General features: G+C 34.4%; 3 protein-coding genes across 3 annotated transcripts in view; 2 read left to right on the top strand and 1 right to left on the bottom strand.

Moving 5' to 3' along the window:
- LOC133324547 (DNA polymerase alpha subunit B-like) overlaps positions 1 to 7,799 on the top strand; it is a gene marked incomplete at its 5' end in the record, with an annotated part of 32,212 nt that extends 24,413 nt beyond the window's left edge. Inside the window, 4 exons of the mRNA XM_061533388.1 lie at positions 4,109 to 4,424; positions 4,491 to 5,182; positions 5,246 to 5,429; positions 7,647 to 7,799. Of these exons, the coding sequence (XP_061389372.1) occupies positions 4,109 to 4,424; positions 4,491 to 5,182; positions 5,246 to 5,429; positions 7,647 to 7,793 (1,339 nt within the window). The remainder of the gene's footprint in view (positions 1 to 4,108; positions 4,425 to 4,490; positions 5,183 to 5,245; positions 5,430 to 7,646) is intronic.
- The window catches only part of LOC133324543 (small ribosomal subunit protein uS14), a 133,849-nt gene that overhangs the window by 84,839 nt on the left and 30,897 nt on the right, over positions 1 to 18,113 (top strand). The window lies entirely within an intron of this gene.
- On the bottom strand, positions 9,263 to 11,696 carry LOC133324537 (dipeptidyl peptidase 3-like). The gene is made up of 3 exons (XM_061533377.1): positions 11,418 to 11,696; positions 10,334 to 11,225; positions 9,263 to 10,271 (listed from the first exon to the last, which is right to left on the bottom strand). The coding sequence occupies exons 1-3, from the start codon at positions 11,694 to 11,696 to the stop codon at positions 9,271 to 9,273; spliced, it is 2,172 nt and encodes a 723-aa protein (XP_061389361.1). The 3' UTR covers positions 9,263 to 9,270.

Genomic DNA, 18,113 nt, shown 5'->3' on the forward strand with positions numbered 1-18,113 from the left:
GTTCAAAAGAAATGCCATAGGAATTTAGTTCGAAAAAACGCTAAATTCTATAAATTTAATCCAAAATTTAGATCAAATATTTGACATTTGCCTGAACTGCAGTGACTGCTAGTCAGTCAGTCCATGCTGTCGAAGTTGGTGCACTTGCAATGTTCACCATGTTTTTTGCGAAAATTTTTGTAAATCTTGCCATTAAATCATCCACCCACACACGCCAATGAAGTTCTTGTAATGTGCATGTATGTTTGTTGTTGTACGGAATGATTTACATTTTGTTGTTTTAAAAGTTTGAAGAAAAAAAGTAACTAAAACTAAATCGATTTTTCCTGTTAATTTTGTTAGTTGGTGGATGGTATGTATGTTAACCCCCGCTTCTATGACCTGACAAAGCTTAAATATATTTTTGTATTATCTGCCAGTCAAATAGCTGGTAAATAATTCACTTTAAGAGGAATATTGACTGTAAATGTTGATGATCAAATTAATAGTATAACATGTACAAAATAGTAAAGTTCGGCGGGGTCGAACTTGTAATACCCTCCACCATAAGTTGAACGTTAAAAATACATAAAATAGGTTGGGTATTTTATATTGCGGCTTTGTCACTGTAAGCTGCTGCCCGAAGAAAACCAAATACAAAATACAACCACTCAGAATAAAAAAAATGGTCTATGATCTTGAATATACCGAAAATGAAGCGTAACCTGTGTATGGGAGCTATTTAGAAACGTGGAATTATTTTGAAATGATCTATGATGAAGCAGTTTTTTCTACCAAGCTTCCGGAATGTCAAATTACAGCTACATAATAATAATCAACCAGTGAGCGGAGCAGTATAGCAGGACAGGCCGAATTAATTAATATGACAATATTTTGAGATATTAGTAAGACAAACCAATACCTAAATATATTTTAAAATTTCTTCCATATCCGACATCGTCCATTATTATAATTGATATTAGGTTTAAGATCAAGAACTACTCTTTTCTGGATCATGTTTTCTCGGAGTGACCATTTACGTCATAAGATGCCATTTTTTCTTTTCTCACAACTAGGTTCATTTTATCATTCCATTTAGTTAATACCCGTTGAAAATTTGTGATTTTCAGTTTTTAATTGTGGCCTTTAGAGCGACTAGAAAAACATACAAAATTTATCTGAACATCTCCGAATAAAATTGACCATAAAAGGAACTTTATATAAAAATTAAACGCGATCGGCGGAACATTAATATACGACATAGGACTCAAATTTTGTAATTTTTCCACACAAAAGTCTATCATGAAAAGGATCATGCTTATACAATGGATATATCCCCTTCTCCTTGTAAAACTTTATGTTCATAAATGTAATCCATTAAATATTAACAGAATATTACAAAAAAGAGGGTTCTTTGGTCCGAACCGAACCTAAATGCAAGATGTCTTGACGACTGGCATATAGCATGTTTACAAATTATAATAGGCGGATACACATGTCTAGATCGACAGCTATTCGAGATACGACGATCGCTACACTAAAAGTTGGTCTAGGATCAATTGAACATTTTGACCATTTGTGGGGGATGTACCCGAAGGAGTGACCAATGGGTTCGGACTTGATCTAGGATTGATAAAGGCAAGATGTTATGCAACTTTTATTTGAAATCGGACATTCCATTTCACCTCATATTGGATTTGTAAATATTTAAAATTTTGACCATTTGTGCGAGGAGGTACCTGAAGAATGTGTCCCATTTTCGGTTTCGATCTAGGCTTGGTAAAGATAATAGGTTGTACAATGTTTGATTCGGATAGTCCGTCCGCATGATATTATAAAATTAATTTTTTACCATTTTGTGGGGGTGGTACCAGAAGGAGTGGACCGATATTCCCCCATCTTCGAACTTGAACTAAGATTGGAAGAAATTTTTCAAAGTTTAGATAAATTCGGTTACTCCCTTCAAGAGTTATCGCTCTCACCAGCCCGCCAGACAGACGGATGAACAATTTTAAATCGACTCCAAATTTTCTGATTTGATCCAAAGAAACATGGGGTCAAAAAAATATTTTGATGACACACATTTTATTCCGTATTAAAGTTTATATACCCGCTGAGGGTATAACAATTGACGACAAGCCTTGAACCAATGTTTTTTAGGGTCCACTGAAAATGTCAAAGGGTAACCAGAGTCCACCTAGTAAAACTCAATATTAGCAAATTTCGATACACCTATTGTTCTGTTGCTTTATTCAAAGCACCAGTTCCTTGAGGTCAGATCACTTGCCCATCATTGTCTTCGTTAATAAATCACCCATTTAATATACTTACAGGAGTTTAATACCTCGAGAATTAGAGGAGATTGACACAATTCGCCTGATGTTACCAATCACTTCCTGCGATTCAGATCACCTCCCATCATCGTATCCGTTAATAGACCTCCCGATTTCATATACTTAAAAGAAAGTGCCACAGTTCACCACATATCAGCATCGTGAGGGAGCCAGACAACGCTTCATTTCCCTCAGTTCATACCAGGGTGATTAAAATACACTCTTCCTCACGAATGCTTACGGTGAGAATACGAATGTTTTCAATTTATAGCGAATTATAAAGTTACAATGAATGAACAAGTATTTGCATTCTCTCGCGAATGTTCGCGTTGTACGAAAAATTCACGAACGATAAAATTTCGCTGCAAGCGTCGTCGATTCGTTCTTTCGCGAGCATTTGTTGCTGAAGAACATTCTTTTGAATAACTCAAAAAACAAATGTTCGTGAATGCTCGTGAGCCCTGTTAAAAGCAACAACACAAATTTAATAAAAAAAGTAAACACACACAAACAACGAAAGAATGTGTGTGTAGCAGAAAGTGTGTGGAATAACAAAACACATATCCAACAACTATTGAGTTCACGAACGTTTGTTGTTGCTGTTTGAGCATTCGCGAGAATTCGGGAATGTTTTTTTTTTTCATTCATGAGAGAATGTCAGAAAGAATTTCAACCACCAAACGAAACGAACGATCGTTGTTTTGTGCTCTCACTCGTTTGTTATGTGTGTGCGAACATTCTTTGGCGAATGCTCGTTTAATAAAGAATTTATCGCCATAAATTCATTTGTAAAATGAGCACAAAACGAAATGAATGTATTTTAATTCATTCGCGAGCGAATTTTTGCGCACCCTGGTTCAAACCATCTTCCCATCATCATATCCTTTGGATACGATTCAAATAAATAACCAATCTCCACTTCGAACAGCTGTCCAATCTCGTGTAGCCCAGAGTAATTTTCGGCACTTCACAACTTCTTCAATGCTTGCAAATGGGGATGAAAATATTCGTCGAACAACACCCGGAAGCCCAAAAAGTGTGGGCATGGATACCGTAATGTGTGCGTATGGGATCATTGCGCCGGGTTCCATGATCGTTAAATTAGAGTTCAATCCGCGGATTTGGAAAATATCCACGTTCAAATCTACAGTCGCACTGTTTAACATAGGGATGAAATGAAGATCATGATGAACAACATCAACGATGGTGCACAAATTACGACCACAATTACCCTCAAAATGTTAAGACGTCTGTCCAAGCCTCTGCTTTTTTGAGAATAAATTGGAAGTGGTAGAAAGGTCCTTAGCTCTTGGAAATGTACGTCACATAACCGGCATGTAGACTAGAACCTCACGATACTTTATTTCTGTCAAAATGTCTCAAGATGCGCCTTGATTCTAATCCAAGTCGCAGTCTTTTAAAACCAGAAAATGGTAACAGAACCAATTAGGAGTTGCTACAACAACATTGACCGAAACAGGGACGCATACAAGGGAGCAGGGTGTTTTATACAATAAAATAGTTTTTGCAATACAAATTTTCATTATGAACCATGGAACCTCAAGCTTACGTTTACTTCCTTATCGACAGACTACTCGAAATAATGAACTCTGAAATTAAGTTGTTCCATTGTAACCATACGACATTGTTAGTAAAGCCACATAAACTTTTATGGTTTCATCATTTCCAATATCAAGTTTTATGCCTCTCCTATGAATATGTTATCTTTTATTTTTATTTATATCTATTTCCAAAAAAAAACTTCTATAAGAACCCAATATTTTCTCCAATTTCAGTGGTACACCTCGAACGCACACAGCGGCACCCGGTTCTGGTAAAATTGTTTACACTTTCGGTAATCCATCACTTATAACCAACGCTCAATGGTCATTTACAACACCGCAGCCAAGAATTACTGTTAAGCAGCTGCTACAGCATGAAGGAAATTGTTTGGGACCCGGCACCAAAGCCAAATATATGTTTGATAATCTCTATGAGAAGGCCGAAATAGCTGGAGATCGTATTTTTGAAATTGGTAAAGCATTGTGCAAGAAGGTATTCGGTGAGGAGAATGATAATTACGAATTGTGGCAGGTGGATATGCATTCTCAAGTAAGTTCTGAAATCACATAAAATTTGAATACAAAAAATAACAAACATTCCTCTATCATATCTTAGGATGTTATCAAAACAATTGGTATTGTACACAGTGATTATGATGGCCCCTTGGATCCCTCATCCACCATATTAGTCGGTTCCAACGAGGACAGTTGTCACACGGTACGTTTGAATTTCTCCAAAACCAAATCGGTGGGTATTTTCCCTGGTCAAGTTATCATGGTATCGGGTATGAATCCCAAAGGTGATGTCTTTATGGTTGAGGAAGTAATAACCGAACAAAATCTACAACCACCAAAACCCCCACAAATTGCTGACCGTTTAAGTTTTGTCATTGCCGCTGGTCCCTTCACCAATGATGATGACTTGGTATATGATCCATTACAAGATTTGGTTATGTATTTGAAAGAGAATCGTCCAAATGTGTTAATACTTTGCGGTCCATTTATGGAAGCCGATCATAAAGTCATTAGTGATAATGTAACCCTGGCCGAAACCTTTGAGGCATTCTTTGAAAAAATGATAACCGGTATTGTTGAGGCAATTGGTCAGGAGACAACGATACTGGTGGTTGCATCACATCGTGATGCACATGCTGATTGTGTCTACCCAACAATGGCCATACAAATGAAAAAGACCTTTCCAAATGTCCATATGTTACCCGATCCTTCGATGGTGGATTTAAATGGTCTGGTTATTGGTGTGACTTCTACGGATATTGTAGATCATATTTTGGCAGAGGAATTGGCGGTGTAAGTAGGGACAAGTTTGTTTTATTTAAAAATATATATTAAAATATTTTTTCTATTTTACAGAAATGCTGGTGATAAAGTCAAACGTGTCGTCAACTATTTGCTACATCAGAAATCGTTCTACCCCTTGAATCACCCCAAAGAAGATCAAATGTGCTTGGACAGTGATTTGGCCAATAAATATGCACGAATTGATAAAATTCCAAATATCTTAATCTTGCCCAGTACTCAAAAGTGTTTCCTAAGGGTAAGTTACAAAAAATGGAAACTAGTTTACATTCTCAGCTTATGTATATGGAGTATATATCATTTATCCGGACATATTAGCATACATATGTTATTTAGACAGTTTCGGCGTTGCCAGATGCAAATTTTGTTCTACATTTTGGCGGACTACTTTCTATTTTATTCTGGGCGCCTGGTATTTTTGTGAAATTTGTCCAAAAAATGTCGGAAACCAGTTAGCGAAAAATTGTGAGGTCATCACATAAATAAATGTCGCAAGCGTAGGGGCATGTATTCGTTTGCGAATGTGGGGAGTATTTAAAACCCAATACCGACCATTATTAGCACCTTTAGAACCATTTAGTACCTACGTTGTCTTATAGTAAGTTTGTCCAAAACTACCTCCATATTTCAACTCTATTCACATGACCGCAAAATAAATCTAGCTCTAAATAAAATTTGGTGTCATTTTTTACACTTTGTACACTTGTAAAATTTCCAAATTTCAAATATAGCTTCACCCAAATCCAAATTAAGTACCAGTTAGTAAACATTAAAATAAATTTCCAAAACTACCTAATTTAATAATCATAAACAACAACACTTCCCACATACCCCAATCTTAATTCCAAATTTCAAGATTCTATCGGTTCACTTAAATCCAATTTGTTTTAAATTTAGTTCCATTTAATACATATATGTATAAAATTCAGGACTCCAGCTCTATCGGTTAGCTTTAATCCAAAATGTACCAAATTTAGTGCCATTTCCAAAACCTCCTACATACTCCAATCCAAAACCCCAACAGTGATCCTAACTTCACATGTCAAGATTCCTGCTCTATATGTTTACCTAAATCCACATTTGGTACCATTTTGTACACATTTGTACAAATCTCCCAAACTTTATACATAGCTCAATCCCAACAGTAACCCTAACTCAAAATTTCGGGATTCCAGCTGTATTGGTTCACACAAAATTTAATTTGTACCGAATTTGGTACACATCAGTACGAATTTCCAAAACTTTCAACAAAGCCCAATCCTTCACGCCAACAGTGATTCTAAAATCAAATTTCAAGATTCCAGCTCTATCGGTTCACCCAAATCCAAATTTGGTACAATTTACTACACATTAGTACGAATTTCCAATATTTTCTCCATAGCCCAATTCTACACCCCAATGACGCAAACTCCAAATTTCAAGATCCCTGCTCTATCAGTTCATCAAAATTCAAATTGTAACAATTCTCGTACAATATAGTGCTCATACATATGAATATCAGGGATGGTCCGTGTGACGAATTTTTAGGTTTTTGACTGTCAAAAAGGTGTAAACGTCGAAAACGTCACATACCTGTATAAAATGTAATAAATATAGTAAACGCCATTTATTTCAATATTATCAGCATATACAGTTATTTTCAAGAATATATATTATTTTTACATATACCTGACTATTCCTTACTAGAACTGATAAAAATTTCTACATTTTTTTTTTTTTTTTTTGAGAAGAAAATTTTGAAATTTTATATTAATTTGAGTAAAGCATGAGTAATTTCCAAATTGATTAATGGAAATAGCTATTTTGTCAAAAACCTAATGGATTTGGGTAGGTTTCCGACGTTTCTGACGTATGTATTATACGTCGGAAATGTATGTCATTTAGGTCACTGATTCTGAGAGGCCATCTCTGGTAACGTTATTTCCAAATTTCAAGGTTTCCAGCTCTATTGGTTCACCTAAAATTTCAATTGTACCAAATTTAGTACACATTAATACGAATTTCCAAAATATTCAAAGCCCACCACCGGTTCACCCAAATCTACAATTTAGTCAAATTCCCAAAACTTCATACATCGGTTCACCCAAAATTAAAATTGTACAAAATTTAGTTCACATTAGTAGGAATTTCCCAAACGTCCAAAATAGTTCCATTCTACCGTAATGTTAATTTCAATTTTCAGGATTCCAACTCGATTTTTACCTCCAAATTAAATTTGTTCCAAATATAGTACCATATAATACTTTTCGTATACATGAGTACACGCTTCTAAAGCCAACTCCTTATATCGACCATACTTCTCAACCTTAATTCGCATTCCAAATTTCAAGTTTTTAGCTCAATCCATTCACATGCTACAAATTTAGTACATTTCAAATTTCTAGTCGCCTAGTATTTTTACTTTTTGCTCAAAATAAATTCAATTTTTAACGCAACGTTCATCGTTTCTTTCCAGGTTGTCAATGGATGTTTGGCCATAAATCCCGGACGTTTGGCAGATAGCAGTGGTGGTACATTTGCCCGATTCATTATCAATCCCCCAGCACCCAAGGAAGAAGCCAATCTCTTTAATTATGTTGGATGTCAAGTGCGTAAAGTTTAATGTGGACCACAGAACAAAAACGGCAGCGACAAATGGACTTAGTACTACGAACTATATATTGATTGATTAAACGTTTTAAAAATATTGTTAATAAAATTGAATAAAATAAAAAAAGTCAAACTTGCATAAACAAATTAGATTTATTATTATTGTTGTTTTTTGAAATGGTCTTACCATCCTCCTCTACCTTAAATGTACGACACATATAGGGTCCCAAACGTTTCGATATCAACCATTAGTTAATAATATCCGAATCTTCTTTGGTACGATTACCAGACCAATACCCAATGGCATTGGGTGCAAAACCCGAAATTTCATTGCGTGGTAGTAAAGCATAAATCGGCAAAATGGCTTTGTTGTATACTTTTGGAAATTTTGTATCAATGATGTAAGCTTCATTGCTTTGAATTTGTCTTCGCTTAGATTGCGAATAATGTTGGAAGATGGGACTTATCAGTCCACTTCCTTCATCTGTTATGTCTAAAGCCGTCCACTTTTCATGTGATCTATTATGTTTGTGGGGTATAGCACAGTCTGCCCATGTCGACTACACTGCATTTTTTACATTTTACAAAAAAATAGTCGATATTTTAAATATCTTTCAACTTTCAGATAATGCTAATTTTCTCTTACATAACATAATTTTATATTTGTATTTTCAATATGTAATAAAACTTTACAATTCCCTCTAACCATTTGTGCAAAATTTATTAAAATCGGTTAAGTAGTTGCTGAGTTATTTGTATTTGAATTCAATGATGTTCCAAAATAGCCTTACTGTTCGGTGCTGGGCGCCTATTACCCAAAAATGAAAAACCACACAAAAATGCATTTTTAAAAAACGGCAATTTTTCTTTCACAATGGCTGCTGGTTTGTAACGAAAAGTATAGCATACTTTTAGGTCAAACGCTGTTTGTATTTAAACCGATATATATATATATATATATAGGACAAATAACTTTACATACATACTCACAAGAAACATACTTACAAAAAAAATATATTTCCATTTTTAGAAGTGCGATTTTTACGTGATTTTTCATTTTCAGGTAATAGGCGCCCAGCACAGAATAGTAAGGCTATTTCGGAGCAACGTTGAATTCAAATGCTAATAACTCAGCGAAAACTTAACCAATTTTCATAAATTTGGCAGAAATGGTTAGGCCGAATTCTGAAGTTTTATTCCATATTGGCAATGCATATATGAACTAATGTTATGTAACAGAAAATTGGCATCATGTGAAAGTTCAAAGATATTTTAATATCGACGATTTTTTAATGATATTTTTAAAGGAAATAAATAAAACAAGACTCAGTTTTGAATAAACATTTACATTTATTATTATTGTTTTTTAAACAAATTAACAAACATTATAAAAGTCTTAAAATTTCCAAAAAAATGCTATTGACGGTATTAACGTATGTGTATTTACTGTACTTTTAAAAACGGTTGTTTTAAACAACTCCTATTTTATTTCAGTTGCCAAAGGCACATGGGAAGTATTTTTTGTCATTTTCAACAATTTCCTCCAGAATGTCATCAACATCCGTAGTGGGATAACGTTCCACCCATGACTTAATATAGCCTTCGTGGGTGGCATCATAGGTTTTCAATTGCACAGCATTATTTTCCTCCTTGGTGTTGGCTTGTACCAAAATAACTCGCGGCTTTTTGTGGGCCAAGCAGATGTCACGCCATTTAGCCCATGGATGAGAACCACCTTCGGTAACTTCGGAATAATGTTCATACATTTTGGTGGCACTTTCAATATCGGCCGTACTCTTATAGACTTGTAATTTCTTCAGGAATTCCTCAATGGCTTTCTTGCCGACCGTAGCAATTTTGGTACGATCCACAGTCAAAAGCAAGTTTTTACCCTCTTCGGTTTCTTCAACTTTAACCAAACCATCACCGGCCTCCAATAATACTTTCATAATAACAAAACGAGCACGTGAATGAGCCTGCATCCATTGTTTCGATTTGGGATTATACATTTCCAAGGCCACACCCATACCATTCCAAATCAATGAGAGCCAATTGATGTAAATTATTTTCTCTTGCTCGACGGGATCTTTGAAACCGAAAATTTCCAAAATATCAGGTTTCAGTGAGAGATAAAGGCCAACAGCTTCCGCACGACATTCTTCGTAAGAGGAGCCAATCATACCGAATTTGGTATCATAAGTTTCACCAGGCAAATACCAAGTAGTAATGGGTTCGCCGGTAATTAAATTCTTTGTTGAATCCTTGTCGAAATTAAATTTGCCATTTTCATCGATACGGAAAAGTTTTCCACTACCATGACCCAAAAGTTCATGGAGTCCGACTTGTACCTCAAACGATTTCACCTTATATTCCTTCATTAGCTCTTGATCGGCTTCGGTGAGGAAAGGTATGGGGTCTTTTTTGTTGATGTTGGCCAAAACATTGCCGAGGGAGACATTTTTGAAGCCTTCATCTTGGCGGATTTCGTCATCTGGAAGACAAAGTCATCCGTTATTAAAAATATATATTACAATAGTATTATAATCAACTCACAATTGGGAATGTTAATACCAGCCGGTACCCCGCTGCCAGCAAAAGTCAACACATCTAAAGATGTAAAATCTGGTTTCAAATATGAATCCTTTTCATATTCCTTTGTCCAGGGCAAATATTCTAACAATTTTTCAGCCTTTGCCACCAATTCGGCAAACTTGGCCGAACTTTCCTTGTTAACCATTGCGACGAAACCTTCAAATTCAGCACGACCACCAGCAGGATCACGATAGGTTTCAATGAAACCAATATAGGTTTCAATTACGGGTCCCTTGTCCTTAATCCAATATCTAGAACCATCTTTATGATCAGCCAACGACCCTTCTTGGAAGGATTTAATATAATGTTCAATCATATTCACTTGATTCTCATTGGCAGCATATTTCTTGGCCTCCTCCAAATTGGCATTTACACGTGCCAACAACTTGTTATAGTCACCTCTTGTTACACGGAAATAATTACCCTTGTATTCTTCCAATGGCAATGTTATGCCATCTTTATCATTGGTTGCAACTGAACCCAATTTTACATCGTAAATGGTTTTACCATCCTCCTCGACCTTAAATGTACGACACATATAGGGCTCCAAACGTTTCGATGTCAACCATTCGTTAACAATATCTGAATCTTCTTTAGTACAATTATCAGACCAATAGGTGGTAATGCCATTGGGTGCGAAACCCAAAATTTCATTACGTGGTTGCAAAGCATAAATCAACGAAATGACTTTGTTGAATACTTTTGGAACTTTTGTATCATTGGCATAGGCAGCAGAAAGTTTTACAATTGCTTCGAATTTTTGTTCGCTTAGATTGGGAATAATTTTACTATCACCCATGCCCTTGTAGTTGCCGGCGTTGGCAAAAACACCACAAGAATATACCAAGAAGGCCTAGAAGGGGGGAAAATGAATTTAAATTAGTAGGATTCAGTTTAAATATTATATTTTTCGAAATTATTTCTCATTTTTTAGAAAATGAATATAGATGTCGATGGATGAAGAGAAATGGAGTAGTTGTGCATCTTCTCTTTATTGAAAAACTAAAAGAAATACCAAGGTATTTCCATGATTTCTACAACTCACCGTAAATTCATCCTCAGTGATGCCATTTTCCAATGCCTTCTTTTTCAAATCTTCCAATGGTTCAGCGACAAAGATGCGATGCAGCAATGAAAATATTAAAGGACCTTCTGGACTAGATTGGATAAGAGCAACAAGACCACCATCCCATGAGGCCTTGCTAAAATAATGGGCATACAATTTCTCCTTATCGGTTAAATTTTCAAAAGCACTTTTGCATTCCAAATCAGCAATTGGCTGGGTATTTGGCAATACAAAATGGGAAGCATTTGATGAGGTCATACTTCTAGTTTGCAATAAGCTAAAAATAACCAAATAGAATACAATAAAATTTTTTAAATTAAAAATAAAAAAATTAGCAAATTCATATTAAGTTTATGAAATTAAATACCTTAAATTATTTGAATATAATTTCAATTTATTATGTGTTGTCCAAATCTGTTGCTGTTTCGTTGTTGTTGTCTTGGTCCTAATATAGGCCATATGTTTGGTATGGATATGCAAATTTGTACATTTTTGTAATATGCGAAGAGATTTTGTGAAATTTTGTGTGTTTAGCTTTAGCATTTTGTGAAGATTATTTTATATGAACTATATAATAATAAATTATAATGAAGAGCTTTGATGGTGGACTAATAAATAAGATCTGCAAAAAATTGCTAGTATTAATTGAATGAAATCACTATCAATTGCCGTCATGTACTTACTTTGTACTATAAATGAAGTTTTTTTAGAATATAATAGTTTGCCTAAGATCGAATGTAACTGAAAGAAGGAAAGATATAGTTGTTAAATTTTGATAGAGATTGTGGGCCAAAATTTCTTAATTTAAGAAAAATAAAGTCATGAGTTAAGCATTCTTTATGGATATGGAGGTGGTGTTGAAACCAGTTAGTGGGTGGTGAATATTTAATAAGTCTTTTGAATTTCCATATTATTCTTTGTTAGTTGTTAACAGCGATGATTTTGATGACATTGCAGATTTTTAAATTCTTATCTAGATACTACTTTTGAATACATATACATGACTATTCTGTGTGTGCACATTTCCCCAATATGTTAATTACTTTTAACCGCATTCGTGTATGCAGCTTGGTAAATAAAATGCTAATTGGGTCGTGGATAGAAAGATGACTAAGGTCGCAACGTTTTCAATCTTCAAATCATATCGAATTGTAAAGAAATATATATAATAAAAATAAGATTCATATTGAGCTTCATTGTTGATCTCCACCACAAAAGGCCTTTAACTGTAATGACAATGAGATTATAAATAATGATATTTATTGTAAAGAACAAAGAATCACTTTCAATACTTCCGAAATACTTTCCAGAATGTTACATGAAGGGGAATGAATGTACTGATGGGTACAGGTAAGTTTTAATTTCCGAAAAAAATAAAATACTTCATCATATATAAATTCTTTTAATATTCCAATAGAGATTTAAAAGAGTTCAAGGAACGCCCAAAAATCATATATGTTTGGATGACTTGTCTTTTTCGTTCATCAACAAAGAAAAATAATGAAAAAAATCGTAATTTACGCAAAAAAGGTTATGTCAACAACAATAGTCTTGGACACTGCCACGAAACGCAACAAATTTGGAATTATCTTGCCTGAGTTCATCACAGGTATTTAATAATATTCCAATGTTTTGAAATTACATATTTCTACATACCTTTATAGAGTTTCTAAAACTGATTTTTGTACTTATATATTTGTGCAAAAATGGAAATCCACAATGCAACCGAAATTTGACAAACACTACCGGTAAATAAAAAAATTGCAATGACAATCATAGGGATATCAAGGTCGATTATCAACAAATCGATTAATCGAATTGGATTCTGTAGTTTTTAAGCGGTGTACAAACTATAAATTTTTAACGACAGTTTGATGTGCCTTGCACTTCGAAATTAAATATACATATATTTTAACTTTTTGTTCGCCAAAATGCGTAAAGCGACCATTGTGTGGATCATATAAAAAATATTCTAAAATCCATTTGTTTAAATATGATTTTACAGCATTGGTAAGAAAAAATGTATATGGTCTGTTCCCGTACTGCAAGAATCTACTACTTTTTACTACGATAACGAATTTTCCTTTATGATATCGAAGAAAATAGTAAAATCTAGTAGATTCTTGTAGTACGGGAACATACCAATAATTTGTGGATGAATCAATATTTAAATCATATTCCCAACTCGATTTAGAAAAGAAAACCATTAATTTTCCGCATTTTTAGTAAATTGTTAAAAATATTTCAAATGAACAGAAATACTTGTTGCATTTGTTTTTCTGATATTTCTGACATTATAGCCCCAAGGTACCTTGTATAATTGAACCATGGTGTGGAGCCCGTTGTAAAGACTCCGCTTACGCATTGATATTTGTGCGTGAGTGGTGACAAACAGCAAAACTGATATCATGCCTGAACCACCACCTCTTCCCAATAGAGAAGTCTCCGAAGAATGTAGCTGTTGGATATGACATATTTGGTCTGTTCCCGTACTGCAAGAATCTACTACTATTTCTACGATAACAAATTTTCCTTTATGATATCGAAGAAAATAGTAAAATCTAGTAGATTCTTGCAGTACGGGAACAGACCAATTGTTCATATACTACAGTTGTTTAATATATTATCGATATCATAAAGGAAATTTTGTTATAATTAGAAAAGTAGCAGATTATTGAAGTACGCAAAAGAGGCAAAATTAATGCTGAATTAACGGCTCATTTTTTCGTTCTTTTACCTCTATTACATATCATATAAATTGTTATTCTTGTTTGGGCCATGATTAATATGGTGCAAATAAAAGATAAAAAAGAAGCATTAAAATAATTCGATCCCGACGAGTGGATTCAGATCCGAGATATTTAGAAAAAACCTTTTTAAAAAAATCGATTGTTACTTCTAGTCGCTTTACGCATGCCATTCCGCCTGTGTTCACATATTTTTATAAACAAAGTACAGGCCGATGAATATGTATATTAGCATTATATCTAACAATATCAGTAACATGTAGCAATGATGATGACCTCTACGGAATGCATGTTGGTTATAAAATAAATCATGCTCAATTTGTAACAAAATCTGTTCCTTCTTCAAATGTTTACACACCTTCGACTTTTCTTCCGATATCATGTAAATGGTTTATTACTTCTGTCAATTTTACCAATATTTGGCATGGAAGCAATTTTGATACGTAAACTCATTTTCGGTTTCAAAAAATTTAATTTTGTATTTTGATTTAATTCCAATCTACACTAATTCAATCCTATGAAATTGCAAGTGAAAATCTCAACAACTCTAGAAGATATAGCCGATTTACTGTGCTAGCATCAAGTGACGGCAAGAGGGCTTCCCAAACTTTATACGCGATAAAGGCCATCAAAAATAAGGATTTTTTTTAATCCCATAAAACAACAACAATAACAAACCAATTTTGTAAATTGTTTTTCTTCCCCTTTAAACCTTCAAATATATATATCTGCAAAGTTACAAACCTTAACAAGCTTTGGTATCGATTTACTAGCCCATTGAAAAACTTGAAAATATCCTATTAACTGTACTGTTGCTTGTAAACTAGAATCTACCTTCTTGAATCTGCCCTGTGGCCATGCTACTTTATACACTATTTCGATTTTGGTGTTATCGAAACCTATTGAATTTGTTGCATCTGCTACCGTCGCCAGATAACAATTTTAAAGTTTCAATCGTTCAATCAATTATATTTTTTTAAGAAATAAGAACAATTTTTTGGAATAATGATTGAAGAATGCTTAGTAGATTCTTGCAGTACAGGAACAGGCCAAACGTTGTTCACCGCATAGTGTATGGGGCCCTTTAGTCTTATCAATACAAAATGCCGATTAATCGATTAGTCGAAAGTAGATTTACTTATCCCTAACCACCGCCAAACAACTATTTTGAAGTTTCAAAAGTAAACGTAAATTTTTCCAAGACAAGTTAAAATCAGAAGCATTTTCCTTGACATAATTTTACAAATTTCTATTATGTAAATTATGCATTAAACTTTTTCCAAATAAAATTTATGCAATACTATCAATTAGAATTTAGTTTAATAGAAATTTTCAAGCAATAAAAGAAATTTGTGACCTCCTTACATATTTGGTGTGTTTGTTGTGTGTTGCAGCATTTTCGACTTGGTGGCTTGTGCTGATGTGAAGATCATCAGTAGTAATTCAAAAACAAAAAGTACAGTGTTTGTAGTTTGACAATATAAACTATTGAAGGACGAATTTGGAGAAATTTCCAATTAAATAAAAACATTAGTTTCATTAGACCTATTGCAAAGAGAGCATGGATAATACATCGCGTCGATCAAGTTTGATGGATGCCAGCTGTACAACAGCAACATCTGTCTATTTATCTTTTGATGCGGAGAGCACAATTGCCGGACAGACATATTATCGGACACTGGAAGGTGATATATCGAGTATATCGAATATTTCCAAAATTGAAGATGTTTGTGACAAGACGGAAGAACAAAAACATGGTAACAGCACTTTGGAAAATCAGAATTCCTCGGTGGAAGCCAGTCCCCTCAAGACGGTAAAGAAAATAGACGTTGCGATGACAACAAATTCTCCTTTGAGAGTTTTGCCCAAAAATATTATGCGCGAATATAAGGCGTTGTGTTCGACACCATCCAAGGAACAGTTATTGAAAACTGTCGATGTTACCCGTGGCTCGGATGTCAATAGATATGATGATTTGGGTGTTGCATTTTTAGGGGTTGATGATGGAATGCCGGCATTTTTTCCACCGCCGCCACCATCATCAGCGACTACAACTCAACGTCAACATCATCATCAACAACAACGTTGCGAAGAGAATAAAGAAAATATATCGGATGGATCTACCTTGTCAGTTTCATCTTCTGTAGAAATAGCCACATCCATTATTGAGAGAAAATGTTTGTCGACGGCAGGAGTTATGACCATGGAGCAAATTTCTATGGTAGAAGAAAAATGTTCGCAAAATGTTGTGAAAGAATCTGTACATGAAAGCCAGGAAATTCAAGTGGTGGAAATTAAGAATCATTTGGTTGGCGGCGAACCAAATACCGGTATTGAAAACATGACTAACAATGAAGATGAAAAGGCCGTATCAGTAATTGATTGTCAAATTGGTAAGTTATTTGTTTATATACTCTAAACAGCTACATTTTGTAACATAACTATGTTATTGCTTAATCAATCTACCTATGTATGTTGGGGGCCATTTTAATTTGTAAACAAACAGGTTAATACGATACGATCTGATCGTCTAAATTTTACACCGAATATCATGATATTGCACCAATTATAGTACGATTAAGTACTATTCTTACATATAAGTAAAAATTTTGCAAAATTACGTACATATTCCAATCCTACATTCCGACAGTAATGTTAATTTCAAATTTCAGGATTCCAGCTCCATTTCTGCCTCCAAATTAATATTGTACTAAATAGTGTACGCTTTCAAAGCACCTCCTTACATCGACTCTTCTTCTTAACCTTAATTCGCATTCCAAATTTTAAGTTTTAGGGTGACCCTCACCGAAATTTCCAGATTCTAGCCTCAAACCTTTCGTCTAAGTGTTGATGAATCGTTAAGTCAGACAGTCAATCACTTTACTCTTTTATAAGTATAGATAGGATCCTGTCTAAAAATAGCCCCAATTTTTAGCATTTTATCTTTCCCAATAATTTCAATTTTTGTTTCAACAGATTCGAATGGAAAAATTGTTGAAGAATCCGTGACAAAATGCCACGAAATTGATGATGAGTTGGAAAGTAAAAATAATATATCCAGTGAAATAGTAAATGAGATCCTCTTCGTTATTGAAGAAGTACCTCAAACACCGGAAATACAAACTGAGGCATCCGACATCAGTACAACTCCAACTCCTACCGAAACAAAAGAAAAAATAGATATTAAATTGGAAAACACAGATGCAACAGAAAAACAAAATGAGGAGCCACCTTGTGTTGATATTCCTGAAAATGAAGAAAAAACTGTTTCCTGCATGGAACCGGTAATGGTGTTAGAAGATGCAATTCAAAACGAAGAAATTGAAATGAGGCAAGGTAAGAATTAATATTTTATTTTAATTATTTACATCTTTCATTTACATTCTGAAATAATTATAGAAACATCCGACAAGCTGGAGTCTATAATTCCTAGCAAAGAAAAAGAACAAACAAATTTCATCCAGAAACCCAATGAAAAACAAAAAATTCCCGTATTTAAATCGCTTGGCCGTCGCTCGGTTTGTGAACCAAATTTGAATACAAATAAACCTTCACGAATTCTAAATTCAAAAGGCCCTAAAAGGCAATCAATTTTACCAACAGCAACTAGGAAACAAACTATGCCAATGGATATTGATGTGGAGATACCAATGCTTATGAGTAAAATGTTAAAAATATCAAACACGTCCACAAAAGAAGAGATAACAAAATCTAACAAATCAGAGCAAACTGCTAAGTCTGAAGTGGAGGAAATTATAAAACCCGACAGCAAGAAATCAGACAAACCAGAACAATCTGTTAAATCCGGATCCACAAAACCAATCAGCAAACAATTGGAAAAACGACGTTCTGCCATACCCACTGGAGCGGGAAAAGGTAGATCATCCCTGCTGCCCTCTGCCTTGGGTGAAAAGAGACCATTTAGTTT

Source organism: Musca vetustissima, unplaced genomic scaffold, assembly GCF_032173495.1.
Source record: "Musca vetustissima isolate MV318-11 ecotype Yass unplaced genomic scaffold, APGP_CSIRO_Mvet_v1 utg4171, whole genome shotgun sequence".
In the NCBI taxonomy this organism is placed as follows: Eukaryota; Metazoa; Arthropoda; class Insecta; order Diptera; family Muscidae; genus Musca; species Musca vetustissima.